Below are 13,617 nucleotides of genomic sequence, written 5' to 3' on the forward strand. Positions count from 1 at the left end.
CGTAACATGCTTACCTTATGTCTGGCTTTGAGGACCACCCCATAGGCACCTGGTGAGGAAAAATGGGAAGAGTCGTTGGGAAAAACTTTAATTGTTTGCATATAATTTTCACAAATTTTAAGATATGCCCAATGCAAGGCTAAGATAAATACACAATTATTGACCTATCAAAACATATATATTTAATCCTAAAATAAAATCCAGGGAGTGTTTTGTTCAAAATTTAGACATCACAAAAATCATTACAATTATTATAAACAAGGGCAAACATATCTATTGGCAAAGAGGATTAGATATAATGATGCAAAAGAAATTCTTATGCATTGACAGCTGCTTCTTGATATTGCAATATTCTTAGTACAATTCGTTTTCATGACTTCAACATTCTTTATTTCTTTTCATGTGGATTAAAAAAAATCACCCTGACTCCACTACCACAATCGATAATGACGTTTTTCAAAAGGTCTAAAAAATGCACACAATTATGACAGCATCGTCTGGCCGAAACAGTGGCACTTATTTAATTGTGCTGTTTTCTTTTTTTTTTCTTATTCATATAGACGGGACTTATAAAGAAAGTTCGCCTACCTTCGCCCACGACTCCAAGAACTTCGTACTTGTTCATCACATCTCAGTCCACACCCCCAAAATATCGTCCGTCTCTGACTTTCACGCACCAGTAACTCCTGGGAAATTCACTGTCGAAGGCTCAAACAGTACCCACGTCTCCATTTCACATGAAAGTTACGTTCCAGATAGAAAACGTGTCCGAAAAGAAGTCACTAAAAGTACCGGTCCTACATCGGGAATGTCCACGAAATCTCCCAGTTCAGCGAAGTCAAGAATTTTTTGTAGAACTCCGTTGAGCGGGACGCCGGAAAACCTCGGAGGTTCAAGGCAGTTAACGTCCTTTGCTGAGAAGTCCAGTTGGCTGGATCATAGCTGCGCTGTTGTAGAAATCAGTTAACCCCTGATTTAGCCAGAAAATGTGCCCACTTCTGACCAAACTGCTAAGAAACCGCCGCACAAACTATTTCACAACTGGCTTCGGCCGCCATTGATGGGCTCCTTATCAACACCCAGAATGCAGCGCGCCAAACATTCGGACTCCAGTCACGTGACGAGCAGACAGACGGTCGATCTGGTACTGCAATAATCACAAAAACCACTAGATGGCGTAAGTGCAGCGTGCGTGTGCCTGGCCAGCCTGGCCTTGGTAGCGCATAGCCATCCAATGTGTTCTTCAAGCAGACGAGACGTAGATTGTACATTTTGTACGTCTCTTTTGTGGCTCGTTTTGAGGATTCTCCAGATAATATGTTGATGAACGTCAGACATCCAGGTAAACAATAACGTTACTCCTAGGGAATTCAAGCTCTGCTACTGGATAAATGCCGAAGAAGAGTGGTGAATGTCACTCGAAACGTCCTGAAATTATCTCCGTAATTTATCCAGTAGTAGATAACAGATGATAGTTTCACTTGTCTGACACTGGTAAAAAGCGAACAGTCTAACGAAAATGTTAGACGCATGCCGATTGGCCATTATAGTTCTGACAATATGTATTCCGACGCCTGATTGGTCAAAATCCTCATAAACAGCTTGTCTCCCATTGGTTGTTACTGGTTCCCATGACAATCATCTGTTTACCACAGGGTCAGTTCAGGTCATAGCGGTTCGAACGTCCGCAGAAAAAAGCATGGCGGATTTTACGCTCCTAAATCTGACTGCGAAAAATGATACAATGACGAGAAATCAAGTTCTGCAACAGTCTTTACCGGTGAGTTTGACATCGTAAAATACCTCTGGAGGTTTTGTGGGAATATGCTCCCCGATATGATATGTAAAAAGTACTACAAACAGACTCAACACTCACAGTTTATTTCCAGTCACACACACGCGACAAGGCAACATTGGTACAAAACATCATCATTGGCAGTCCAGTCTCGGAAGACAGCACAAAACATACTTTCTAAGATATGTTAAAACCGGCTATACTGTGGAACACTAAGTGTCCATGTAGTTGTAATGCCGACTAGAGTAGACTGTACATAAATAATGACATTTCAGAGTATAGTCAGTGCCGAGACAGACCAACACAGTTGCTTGAATATGTGAAAGCCACGTGTTGATCAGGAGTAAAAAATACGAACCAACATCCTCTGTACAGGGCCAACTACTTACTAAGTAACTTAGTACGTAGAAGAATACATCTTTTATAAGTTTGGTACATGTGTGTAATTGAAATTGTTGTATTAATAATAATTGTTCATTGATTGATCGATGGGTACAATCTCTAGCATGTGGCAGCGCAACTAAAAAGTAGCGCTGAATTGTATGCTAGTATTTAAAAACAGAGAAACAAATATTGCACAGTTAACAAATAGACAACTATTGACAAGTATTGACTTGTGTCAGAAAACATAGTTAAGGGGCCAAGGGCAAAGTATGGAAATCCCTTGGGATCCATATTCTGTTTAAAATATTACATCTGTATCATAACCGATTAACATATTACCTCAACAACCATGTATATACTAGGACTCTACCATTGTATTATTGTATTTTTAAAAAATGTATGTTTATATTATTGCACTATAATTGTATATAACTGTATATCTCACTAAGTATGTAATCTGTAACATGTATTCCCATGTATGTCTGACAATTTTCATTTTTCCCCCAGGGTGTCCCTTAGTCTTTGACTAGTTGGGACACCCTGGCTTCTTTGTAAGCCAAAATAAATAAATAGAATAAATAAAAAAGGGCGCAGTGTGTGATTTGAAGCTTTGTGTTTCAGATGGGAGAAGATGACACACTGTACTTCTTCCAGGAGGAGTCTTGCATTGAAACCCCATACTATAACCAAGGAGGTTTCAATCACAACCATACAGCTACGGTCCCTATGGTACAGGATGAGGTTTACATGGAGAACCCTTATTACAACAACCATACAGCTATGGTCCCTATGACACAGGAGTTTTACATGGAAACCCTTTACTACAACAACCATATGGCTGCTGTCCCTATGGCACAGGAGTTTTACATGGAACCCCCTAACTACAACCATGTAGCTATGGTCCCTATGGCACAGGAGTTTTACATGGAAAACCCTTGCTACAACCATGCAGCTATGGTCCCTATGACACAGGAGTTTTACATGGAAACCGCTTACTACAACTACAACTACAACAACAAAAATAACCATGCAGTTATGGTCCCTATGGCACAGGAGTTTTACATGGAAACCCCTTACTACAACCCTGCAGCCATGGTCCCTATGGCACAGAAGTTTTACAAGAAGACCTCCAACTACAGTACAACAGTGGTCCCTCTGACACAGGAGTGGATGTTCAGGCTTCAGACCAACATGGACGACGGTTACGGCTCAACCTGGATCATGGAAAAGTTCCTCACAAGTCTCTCAGAATGTGAGAGGGAAACACCACCAACATACCAGGATGCCTCTGTGCAAGAATTTGCTTCCCAATGCAACTCAGGAGTTGGCAACAATCAGAAGAGTTGGACCAGTCAACCTAGGAACAGGTTTGGAGAAACAGTCTCTGAGGATGCCAACAATAGGACCGCATCTGAGGTGACCCAACCTCAATCGGCGCCACCAAGTGATACTGGAAAGAACTGCAGCAACGTCAGTGTGAATGCTTCAGTCTGTTTGTCACCCTCCAACAAGTTTGCTGGTGATGGGAATGAACTTAAGAGACTGGAGGAGGCTGAGTTGCTTCACAGCCCTGACATAGAGGGTTGGATGTTCTGGTCAAGAAGTGAGGCGGGGTCAATATATTATTCAGAGGATGAGATGTCAGAGGAGATGACAGGACACAGCATCGGTCCTGATGTTGACAGAATGGAGGAGAGACTGGTTTTCCCTACCCCCAGTGTGCCAGATAGACTGGTCAACAGTGAAGATTGGGTCTTCTGGTCAAGAAGTGAGGCGGGGTCAATATATTATTCAGAGGATAAGATGTCAGAGAAGATGACAGGACACAGCTGCATTGGTCCTGATGTTGACAGAATGGAGGAGAGACTGGTTTTCCCTACCCCCAGTGTGCCAGATAGACTGGTCAACAGTGAAGGTTGGGTCTTCTGGTCAAGAAGTGAGGCGGGGTCAATTTATTATTCAGAGGATGAAATGTCAGAGGTGATGACAGGACACAGCATCGGTCCTGATGTTGACAGAATGGAGGAGAGACTGGTTTTTCCTATCTTCAGTGTGCCAGATAGACTACTGGTAGTGAACAAGTTGTCAGATTACCCCTCAGAAGAGATCCAGCTCCTGGATCACATTGAGGTAGATCATCAGTCTGATGGTACAGAGGATCTGGAGGAGATCCAGCTCTTGGATTTCATTGAGCAGCTGCAGCTAGATCATTCATCTGATGGTACAGAGGAGAACTTCCAACTCCTGGATCCCTTTGAGGTAAATTAGGCACTGCTTGGTACAATTATCCACGAAAGTCTGCCAAGGCCACACCAATTTAATTTCTTGGTTAACGGATTCACCCACTTCATTTTTTCCAATTTGCAAAAAAGAAAAAAGAAAGAAATTCAGAATCAACTGCAAAATGCTCATATTTTGCCCTGAACAGTTGAAAACAGTCCTTTTCTTCCTAGTTGTTACAGTTATTCCATCTTTCAATGCAATGGTATCATTAAAAGTTGAAAATTCATTGTTTAAATTTTGAACCAGCCTGGTGTGTTGACTTCATGGCTCCTGTCGTACCATTTTGGGCCATAATAGGATGCCTACATTTAGGCCTGTTTTTTTACTTTTATTTTTTTTTTCCCGCCCGCTCGCTCCATTATTTTTCTAGAAAAATCCGTTAACCAAGAAATCAAATTGGTGTGGCCCAAGCTGAAAGAAGTTTTCAATCTTAGTAAACTGTTGAACTTAATTCCAACACAACAGGTACACAGAGGTCAAATTTTCAATGACCAATCACTTCCGAAGAGTCACCTCATCTGTAACCGCAACTCTTGCGAGTTTACGTTCGGAAGTGATTGGTCATTAATTATCCTGGTGAAGGCGACAGTGGTTGTTGAAAATTTTATCTCTGTGTACCCGTTGTGTTGTTTTCAACATTTTCCTATGATTACTACTACCAACACAGATGAACTTTCATGATAAGTTTTCAATCTGTTGCAAGAACTTTATTGGAGATGGTTTTGGTAGAAGGCATCTACTGTGTATGACTGTTTGCCTCATTGTGTTGACAATAGATAGTATTGTTCTAGTTGGAAAGAAGCAAATATATTTTCAGTAAAGGAAAGTAAGGCTTATGATAGAATGCACTTAAGGCTTTTATCACATTAAATACTAGTAGGTAAAAGCTGGAAAGACAAGCTTCTGTAGTTAGCAACTAACCCACTAGAGGTCCTCACTACACCACAAGTACACTCAATCACAATTGTGTCTGTTCTACAGATGCCAAGGCTGTGCGTGTGGCAGAACAGCATCCCTGAGCACGAAGTTGTGACAACAAATAGACTATCGCGGTACGACCTCCACCACGGTCCCACACACCGCGTACGATCCCCCAGCTGCCTTCTGATTGGTGCTCGTGGTGACAGCAGAGAACGAAGCGTGTACAGAGACGGCACAGTGGTGAGATTTTATCTGAAATCCTACTGTTTAAGCTTACAGCTACATTCTTCAAGATGTTGAGAAGTGTGCGGACATTTGAGAACAAAAGGAATATGGGGAAGATGCAACAGTGGGATGGTGAATTTCAAGTATCAAGGAGAGAAGGAAACGGGAGATTTCAAAAGAAGAGGGGAAATATGTTTTCAAGTGCCTCCCACGTAGATATTCAAATAATAAATCAGTGGTAATGTAGACATCACTGGTTGCTTTTGTCTATTTTTCCATTGAAATTTTTTAGCACTTTTCTAATGAGTATTGCCTGTAAAGCTATGCATCTAAAACTTCAGCCCATTTTCTTTATTTTTTCAGCCTCCTGCACTCCTACAGGTGGCTGTGCAGCACCATCAAGTGAACAGTATTGTTGCGAGGACCACCAAAGGGAAAACAGTGAAGCCTGTGGCAAACAAGACAAGTTACTACAGCAGCCACACAACCCCCATGGTGAACCCTCCCTTACATGACTGCCCCAACTGGCTTCTTCTCATTGGTTTATTCAGTCTTTTGATAGCTACAGCTGATGTAAAACAAAAGCTGGGTAAGCTCTTGGGAAAAAGCAGTCTGGGGCAGCCACACAACAAGCAACCTCACCGACAACAGAACATCAGCATTCAGCAAATATTCCTGTTGTCTCTGAGGTTGCCTGGTTATCGTTTGCCATGATAATAACTGACAACTTCTTGTCAGGGATACCCTTAGTGGCTGCCCCCTTGTGTTTTGCACCTACCAGTGTGAACCCAAACAGGTTGTCCTTCTGTTTTGAACATGGCAGCTTGCTGGGCATCACACTGGTAGGTGCATTTCCCCTTCGAAACGAGTACTGCACTTGTTTCAGAAGTGGGTTTGAGTTGTGTAAGTTACATGTACATCTATGTGCGATGAATAAGATCTTACATGTACATATTGCTTTTCTGTATTTCATGCCCAAATACATGTATATTGCAACATACTAGTATACAGTCATACTTTTGTTACTGTTTGTAAACCCGAAGAACACCATTTGCAATAGGTAGCTTGTTTCGTATTATTTACTTTAAGTTCATGCTGTAAATTCTGCTGTTATCATTTGCTGGGTAAAATTACTGGAAGAGCAGAAATGTATGAAGTGTATATGGTATCTACATGTACTCAGTGGTCTACGTAACAGTGCAATATCACAACTATGTGTTTTGATGTCTTCCTACGAGAACATTTGTAAGAATGATGAAATACACAAGACACTGTATAGAATCTCATATATTTTTTGTCAGCAATCCCACTTCCATTCAAGATTTCTTTGACCGTTCCACAAATTAGAACAGAGTCAACATTATAACTGCACGCAAGTAGACTTTCCACATGGTCCAACCAGCCTGTCTTATATTATACACAAATTCTACATGAAACACGTTAAGATATTGATATTTCTCAGTACATCATATAGTGGTCAATTTTTGCATCACAGAAGTGATAATACAACACTTCATATAACACAAAGACAAGCATGAAAACTTCACTAAACAACACAGAGATACCTAATACTGTAGTGCACATATATTTATCATTGTCATGTTCTTTCAGGTTCCAAAGCATACTATAGTTCTTGTTAATGCTTGACTGTGATATAATAGTATTAGGTAGAAGTTTCCCAGTACAGTGTGAACACTATTAACTGTTCCAAAAGTATGATACAACCCAATAATAGATACCGGTATGGCAGCTTTGTCAGTTTGAAAATGGAAATTATATTTTAAAACGGAGAAGCCTGCATACCATTCAACCAAAGCTGTAAGGTGCTGCTATATAAACATATGTATATTATATACAAAAGTGCAGAAATTCATAAAATTCTCATAGGGGTGAATATTTGAAACCAACCTATTAAACATTAAGTCACCAAATAGTATAATATTTCATATATTGACAGAGCAGAGCATTTAATTGTCCTCACTCTTAACACTAGCACTGTGGCAATATCGTGTAACGATATGTAATAACGTACTTGAAATACATTACTTATATACATGTAAATAGGAAGGAATTATGATACTGTTCATTCCTAAGAAGGGTACAAGCATAAAGGGTGGCCAATACAGAAAGCAGACTTTATACATCACTATTTTGTTGATGATAAGCTCACGATAATGCAAAAATAACATATTCCTAATATTGTCACTACCCAATGATAAGATACGTCTGTATTTACATATGTACAGTTGTGGATGTTACACCCAATATCGTAGTAGCCGCACTTGGACTATAAGAAGAACTAGGCTGTCAAAGTACACTGTAACCATCCAATAAATACTGGTACATATGTGTATAAGCCAGCAAAAATCACTGCAGGTACCATAGACACCAGTACAGTATTACTACCACATTCCAACACACATTGCACCCGGACCAAGTACCAGCAAAGGTAATGCACAAAGAGCCAAAATGTAGTGTTGTTATACCTACATTACAGATTTATATCAACATAGATGTTGATAAATTAGTATAACTAGTGATATCTATAGTCATCTCAAACAGTCACCAATTTTGTTCCCTTTGTGTGCTTCTATAGTTGCTACACTCAGTGCAAGTTGTAATTTGATCCCTTATGGCAGTCTTGCTCAATAATGTCACAGACTTCTTGAAAGTCTTTTTCTTGCCCCTTTTGGTCTGCACTGGTTCATAAGTACATTGTACTGCCATCTTCTTCAAGACGTAAAAAACACGTACAAGGTTGTTATCAGTGCTCATTACATACATGGTAAAATTAGGCTCTCGTAGAGTTTGGCGCTTACAGGTACATGTACAGGTATATGCCTATTGAGTGCACTAACCAAATAAATTCCATTGCAGATTTGAAGACTCAAGCTACACCAAAGTCTCCTGTTCCTTATCCCCGGCGTCGTGAATGGCTACCTTCTCCCACTGTTGCCAAAGCTCTCTCTGAATCTGTGCATCAGTCTGTCCGGCCTCCCGTCTGGTCTGTAGGACATTGTTACTCGGTACCACGTTGTTGTTTAGAAGCCTCGGGCCTTCTGTTAACCTTGGTGAGTGGGGCGGAGTCAGCGTGTGTGCTGCGTGTGATGGCAACACCACCGGCCCGCTCAGGCTTAGACCCCATGGGGCCGCCGGGCCTTTCGGGCTCACGGGACTATTTCCTAGCGGACTGTTGTTGACGGAGGACGAAAGGGACATGTCGCTGCTCACGGTACTGATGCTGAGGTCTCGCGGACGTTTCTCGTGGGCAGGCATTTGGAACGCCTGGTTCACCAGCCCCGCCAGTCTGCGGGGACTGTTCGGGGATGGGCTCTCCGGCGGGGTGGCAACGATCGGCGCCGGTCTCATACCCGACATGGACAAGTTGCTACCAGACATGGACAGGTTACTCCCGCTGATGTTGTAGTCGTAGGAAACCTGTCGGCTAACGTTGGGACTGGAGTAACCGCTGGAGTAGAAGCTGGACTGGCTTTCCCGCGCCGGGAGGCAGTCCGACTTGATGGAGTCCGAGCGCTCCCAGCTGTGGCTCGGCGCCGTCTTGAAGCTCCGGCGGTGGCTGGGGTGCAGGAGCCGGCTCCCGTAGATCGGCAGGTCGTTGGTTACGACGGGACTGCTGTGCACGCGGCTGATGATCTGGTGGGTGATGTTCGGAGGCGACGGCTCGCTGAGGTGGTGTAGCCGTCTGGTGTCGGCGCCCTCTCGCGGGGAACTCTGCAGACTGGACATCTCGTTGTCATCAAACACACTGCCAGCAGTGTCCAGGTCCATCGGAGCTCTGGGGAAGAACAGTAATACATATGTTAGTCTACACATGTATATTCATGCCCCTCCCAACATACGTCTTGACCCTTGTCCTGCGGAGCCCATATACATGTATACATGAGTTGCACATACAGTATGTGGCACCCTGTATATGTACGATTTGGGGGTACTTCTCGTGCAACGCATCACACCGCAGCAAATCTCAACAATGCGGAAGTAACTACACCACTGCAGGGCAAAAAAAAGTCAAGGGCCTGTGACCTGACAAGGACATCAAATTATTTGAAAATATTGTGTAAAAATGCCAGAAGGACAAGGGTTTTAAACTTAGGATAATTAAGAGCAGGACAAGCTTTGAAGTTCTGTCAAAATAGATAATGCACGTTATTATGTTAACAACAGTTGAACCTAAATATTTAAGGAACTTACTCCATGCTCTGACACTTCCTCTTCAGTATGATGTCCAGTGCCTCTGGGTCAGTTTCCAGTAAGTTTTGAAGAACCTCATCATATAGCAGACCAGGAACCTGGAGGTAAAACGATTCAATTTCATACTATAAGTGAGAAAAAGTAAAGTCTTGGTGCTTGTCATTGAGAAAGAATGTGTCTACTTCTTGCTTTCTTTTGACTGCAGATTTAGACTTGACAGCTAGGAGGTGCTGTTGACTTACTTCAAACCTTTAATTCAGCTATTTCCCCTTTCCTTCAACTCAAATACAGTAAACAGCCTCCAGTTTAATTCTGGACTTCCAGTTTAATTCCGGACTAATTCCCATATCTCAGCAACCTTACATCTAGATGGGCTAATATCGTAAACTATAGGTAAAAATGATGTAAGAAATATGTGGCAGCCACCAAGGACCCCTTGGGGATTAACACAATTCTGTAGAATTCTTCCCAGAATTCTGGCTTCAGTTCCCAGAATTCTGGCTCCAGTTCCAGAATTCTGCAGAATTTAGTTAATCCCCAAGGGGTTCTAGATGGATGCCATGTATTTCTTACATCATTTTTACCTATATGATTTAGCCCATCTAGATGTAAAATTAAACTGGAAGTCCAGAATTAAACTGGAGGCTGTTAGTATTAAGGAGGGTTTGAACTTGACAATGTACTATGTTGTACCTTGAAGAGTTTCTCGTGGTTTTCGATCATGAACTTTATGACCTGGATGACATCTCGCTGCTCGTCCACCCTGTTGGCTGCGTCCCCGTCGCTGGGGTTGGGATCCCGGTCACGGTACAGGATATTCGGACCGAACAGCGTGCCCAGGTTGTGTGAGTCCATCTTGTTTCCCGGCACCTACAGATGAAGGAAAAGTTCAACATCTTAACGCCAAAAAGCAGTTACTCAAGCAACTGGATATGATTTTGAAAACGTCAGACGTTTCAGCTAGTATCCACTAGCTTTCGTCAGTAACTGAGAGACCAGAGGGGAAATGCAGGTTTATAAGCACAAACTATTGACTGATATGCAAATAAAGTGAAGACAAATTTTTGTAAGTCAAAGAAGGAACAAAAGTCAGACAAGTCAAGACAAGATAATGCAACATCTTTATTATCTACATTGTATCATGATTAACTCTTGAAGTACATGTACATTTAGTTATATGATCTTTAAAAAGTACTCTGTGGGAGTGTTCTCGGCAGCCTTAATTTTTTTTCCAGCATCACAATTTTGTTTGACATAACATTATGTTGAGTACCAAAGGCACAAGATATTGTGACAAAGGTGTGACAATCCTAGGGGGTCTGGAAGCACATGCTCTCCTGGAAAATTTGAAACCTCAACCCCCTTAAACACTATTTCTTGCATTTTGAGGGGCAGATTTTCCTGGCAGACTATGCTTAGTTTATTCCTTTCCATATTTTAACATACCATTTTTTGTCTCAAAGATGATCGATCTATTGGGCAAAGTTTTTGTTGCTCCATGAGCAGCAAATGAGCAGCAAAATTCCACCAATGACAGAACTAGGATTTATTTATTTCTGTGTTTTCCTCCTGTCCATTTTGGTCCACTGAGTCAATATTGGGGTTTTTGAAAATTATTCTTTGATGAAAAGAACTACATGGGGGTTTATTAACACTGAAAAGCACTGTTTGGGGGTTTGGAGAACAATTGTTACAAAAGTATTGAAATACTTGATACTGGATGGAAAAGGTTGTTATGGAACAGTCCATTTTGAACTGGGGAGGGATTAAATGGACTGAAATATGCTGTATTTGCTCACAAGCAAATGCCAGCCTTTCTACTTTTTTTTTCTGTATTTACAATGTACCTCCTGTCCATTTTGGTCCACGGAGTCCTGGGAGTGTCGGTTGACCACAGCCAGGAATTGTAGCAGGGCGTACAGGGTGTCTCTGTTGGGGACGGGCAGCAGGGCTAACAACAGCCGCAGAACTGAGATCTGGTTCTCCTCCATTCCTGCAGGGGAACAGGACAGCGTTAGGATCACTGTCACTGTAAGAATATCACATGTCTGGAGAGCACTTTGGCAGAACATACTGCAAAACCTATAATGTATTGTGCATAGCACCTCGGCAGAACATCTCATATAAGGGGGCCCGCAAGCCCTTTTCCGTAGAGCGTAATCGGCTGTTTTATTTCTACGTAGAATGTAGCCGGACCGCTCTAATTCAACGTAGAGCGTACAAAATGTAGTTGGCACATTTTGCGTAGAGCGTATTCGCCGTTTTAATTCTACGTAATGCGTTGTAGCCAGTTGGAATTTATCGTAAAGCGTAATCGAGCGGTTTCCAAATTCAACGTAGAGCATTGACGGGACCCCCCCCCCCATGCAGGCCCTCATATAAGGTTGTATTTGCGTATATAAGGTTCAAGGGACACAAGAGGTTCGATAAAATTTGTCATTATGTCATGCATGGCATGTTTGAAAATTGATTTCTACACTTAGTTCGTTAGTCCATCGTAGTTTTAAAACAAAGCGCTACCGGCCGTTTGAAGCTAGGGCTAGTGCCTAGCGTTCACAAATTGGCCGCCGCCACACACGTACCTTCACAATGAACCTCTTGCGTCCCTTTAACAACCCCCCTGTAGTTTCCAAATTAATGTTTTGTTGAAAAAGATATCCTCTGCAACAGGCAAAATTCTAATGCCGCGGTGACCAAACATCCAACGAAAACCATGAAAAATCAGGGTTTTGTGCAGGCAAATGCCGATGTGCTTGTCTGGAGCTAGCTGTAGTACATGTATGTCCATGCAAACAAACTTACGGAAGCTTCAGACTCAGTAATGGTGGATAAGTTGTCATCTAACAGATAGAGATATTGGTGTAGAGACAAGGGTATAACATCGGTACACCTGTTGTAGCTGCAGGATGTTCATTTGGTCACATGGAACAGCTATCATATAGTCTTCTAACTCTCTACAATGTCATGAAGATATGACAGTCTAGGAAAAAATAACCAACAGGTGCTTCCAGTTTCAACTTGTTTCTTCAGGGAAAATTCACTCCTTTGAGCTCAACATGTTGCAACGTGATTGTATTTCAGTTGATCTGTTCGAGCTATATAAATGGATTCTTTCCTACTTTCTATAATTGCACAGACTATAATGGATCCAAATGAATCAAAGCGGCACAAGTACAACTAACAATTGTCAGGGGAGCCTTAAGCTCAGAAGTTCAACTGTCCCCACAAAGCAGTGATGCACGTAAAAAGCTTTCAGCTCAGCACGTCGGACTGAGGGATTTGTGGGAAAGGCTTTAACGGTGTTGAAACAAAATGTCAGCGGTGCTCCAGGGAATGCTGTTTACTTTTTCTGTCAGACCGGTCGTGAATTTTGTACCCTGAAGGTGATCACAGAGCTGAGTAACGACGTGTGAGAAAAGCGGGTGACAGAGGGTGACAACCGTGGGGGGGAGAGGGCTCGGGTAATGACGTCATTACCTGACATTGCGTGATGTGAGGTGGACACTCAAGTGGCACAGAGGAAGTGGTGGTTACATCTTTTCCATTCTGTTGTCATTACTGGGGGCCCGCAAGCCTTTTTCCGTAGAGCGTCATCAGCAGTTTAAATTCTACGTAGAGCGTAGACGGACCGCTCTAATTTAATGTAGAGCGTAATTGGCGCATTTTGCGTAAAGGGTATTCGCCGTTTTAATTCTATGTAATGCGTTGTGGCCACTTGGAATTAATCGTAAAGCGTAATCGTGAAATTTCCGAATTCAGCGTAGAGCGTTGTCGGGACCCCCCTTGCCTAGGCCCCC

The 13,617-nt window shown here is 42.3% G+C and overlaps 3 protein-coding genes across 5 annotated transcripts in view; 1 reads left to right on the forward strand and 2 right to left on the reverse strand.

Annotated features, from left to right (window-relative positions):
* The window catches only part of LOC109487873 (cyclin-dependent kinase-like 5), a 31,647-nt gene extending 30,576 nt beyond the window's left edge, over positions 1-1,071 (reverse strand). For all 3 annotated transcript variants that reach the window (XM_019791973.1, XM_019791974.1, XM_019791972.1), the window contains exons 1-2: positions 589-1,071; positions 15-49 (exon numbers count right to left, since the gene is read on the reverse strand). In XM_019791973.1, coding sequence (XP_019647532.1) covers positions 15-49; positions 589-625 — 72 coding nt within the window. In that variant the 5' untranslated portion in view covers positions 626-1,071. The remainder of the gene's footprint in view (positions 1-14; positions 50-588) is intronic.
* A 607-nt stretch (positions 1,072-1,678) lies between these two features.
* On the forward strand, positions 1,679-4,463 carry LOC109487585. Its single transcript, XM_019791591.1, has 2 exons — positions 1,679-1,780; positions 2,801-4,463. The coding sequence occupies exons 1-2, from the start codon at positions 1,700-1,702 to the stop codon at positions 4,445-4,447; spliced, it is 1,728 nt and encodes a 575-aa protein (XP_019647150.1). The 5' UTR covers positions 1,679-1,699; the 3' UTR covers positions 4,448-4,463.
* Positions 4,464-7,955: 3,492 nt separating this feature from the next.
* The window catches only part of LOC109487887 (rho GTPase-activating protein 6-like), a 26,704-nt gene continuing 21,042 nt past the window's right edge, over positions 7,956-13,617 (reverse strand). The window contains exons 7-10 of the mRNA XM_019791993.1: positions 11,668-11,813; positions 10,514-10,690; positions 9,821-9,918; positions 7,956-9,404 (exon numbers count right to left, since the gene is read on the reverse strand). Coding sequence (XP_019647552.1) covers positions 8,501-9,404; positions 9,821-9,918; positions 10,514-10,690; positions 11,668-11,813 — 1,325 coding nt within the window. The 3' untranslated portion in view covers positions 7,956-8,500. The remainder of the gene's footprint in view (positions 9,405-9,820; positions 9,919-10,513; positions 10,691-11,667; positions 11,814-13,617) is intronic.

Source organism: Branchiostoma belcheri, unplaced genomic scaffold, assembly GCF_001625305.1.
Source record: "Branchiostoma belcheri isolate BF01 breed outbred unplaced genomic scaffold, Haploidv18h27 scaffold9, whole genome shotgun sequence".
NCBI lineage: Eukaryota > Metazoa > Chordata > Leptocardii > Amphioxiformes > Branchiostomatidae > Branchiostoma > Branchiostoma belcheri.

Bases quoted from the DNA above. Each gene is read 5' to 3' on its own strand.
- LOC109487585 (XM_019791591.1), top strand. From the start codon at position 1,700: ATGGCGGATTTTACGCTCCTAAATCTGACTGCGAAAAATGATACAATG. The intron at 1,781-2,800 runs GTGAGTTTGACA...TTTGTGTTTCAG, and splicing joins TTCTGCAACAGTCTTTACCG to ATGGGAGAAGATGACACACT.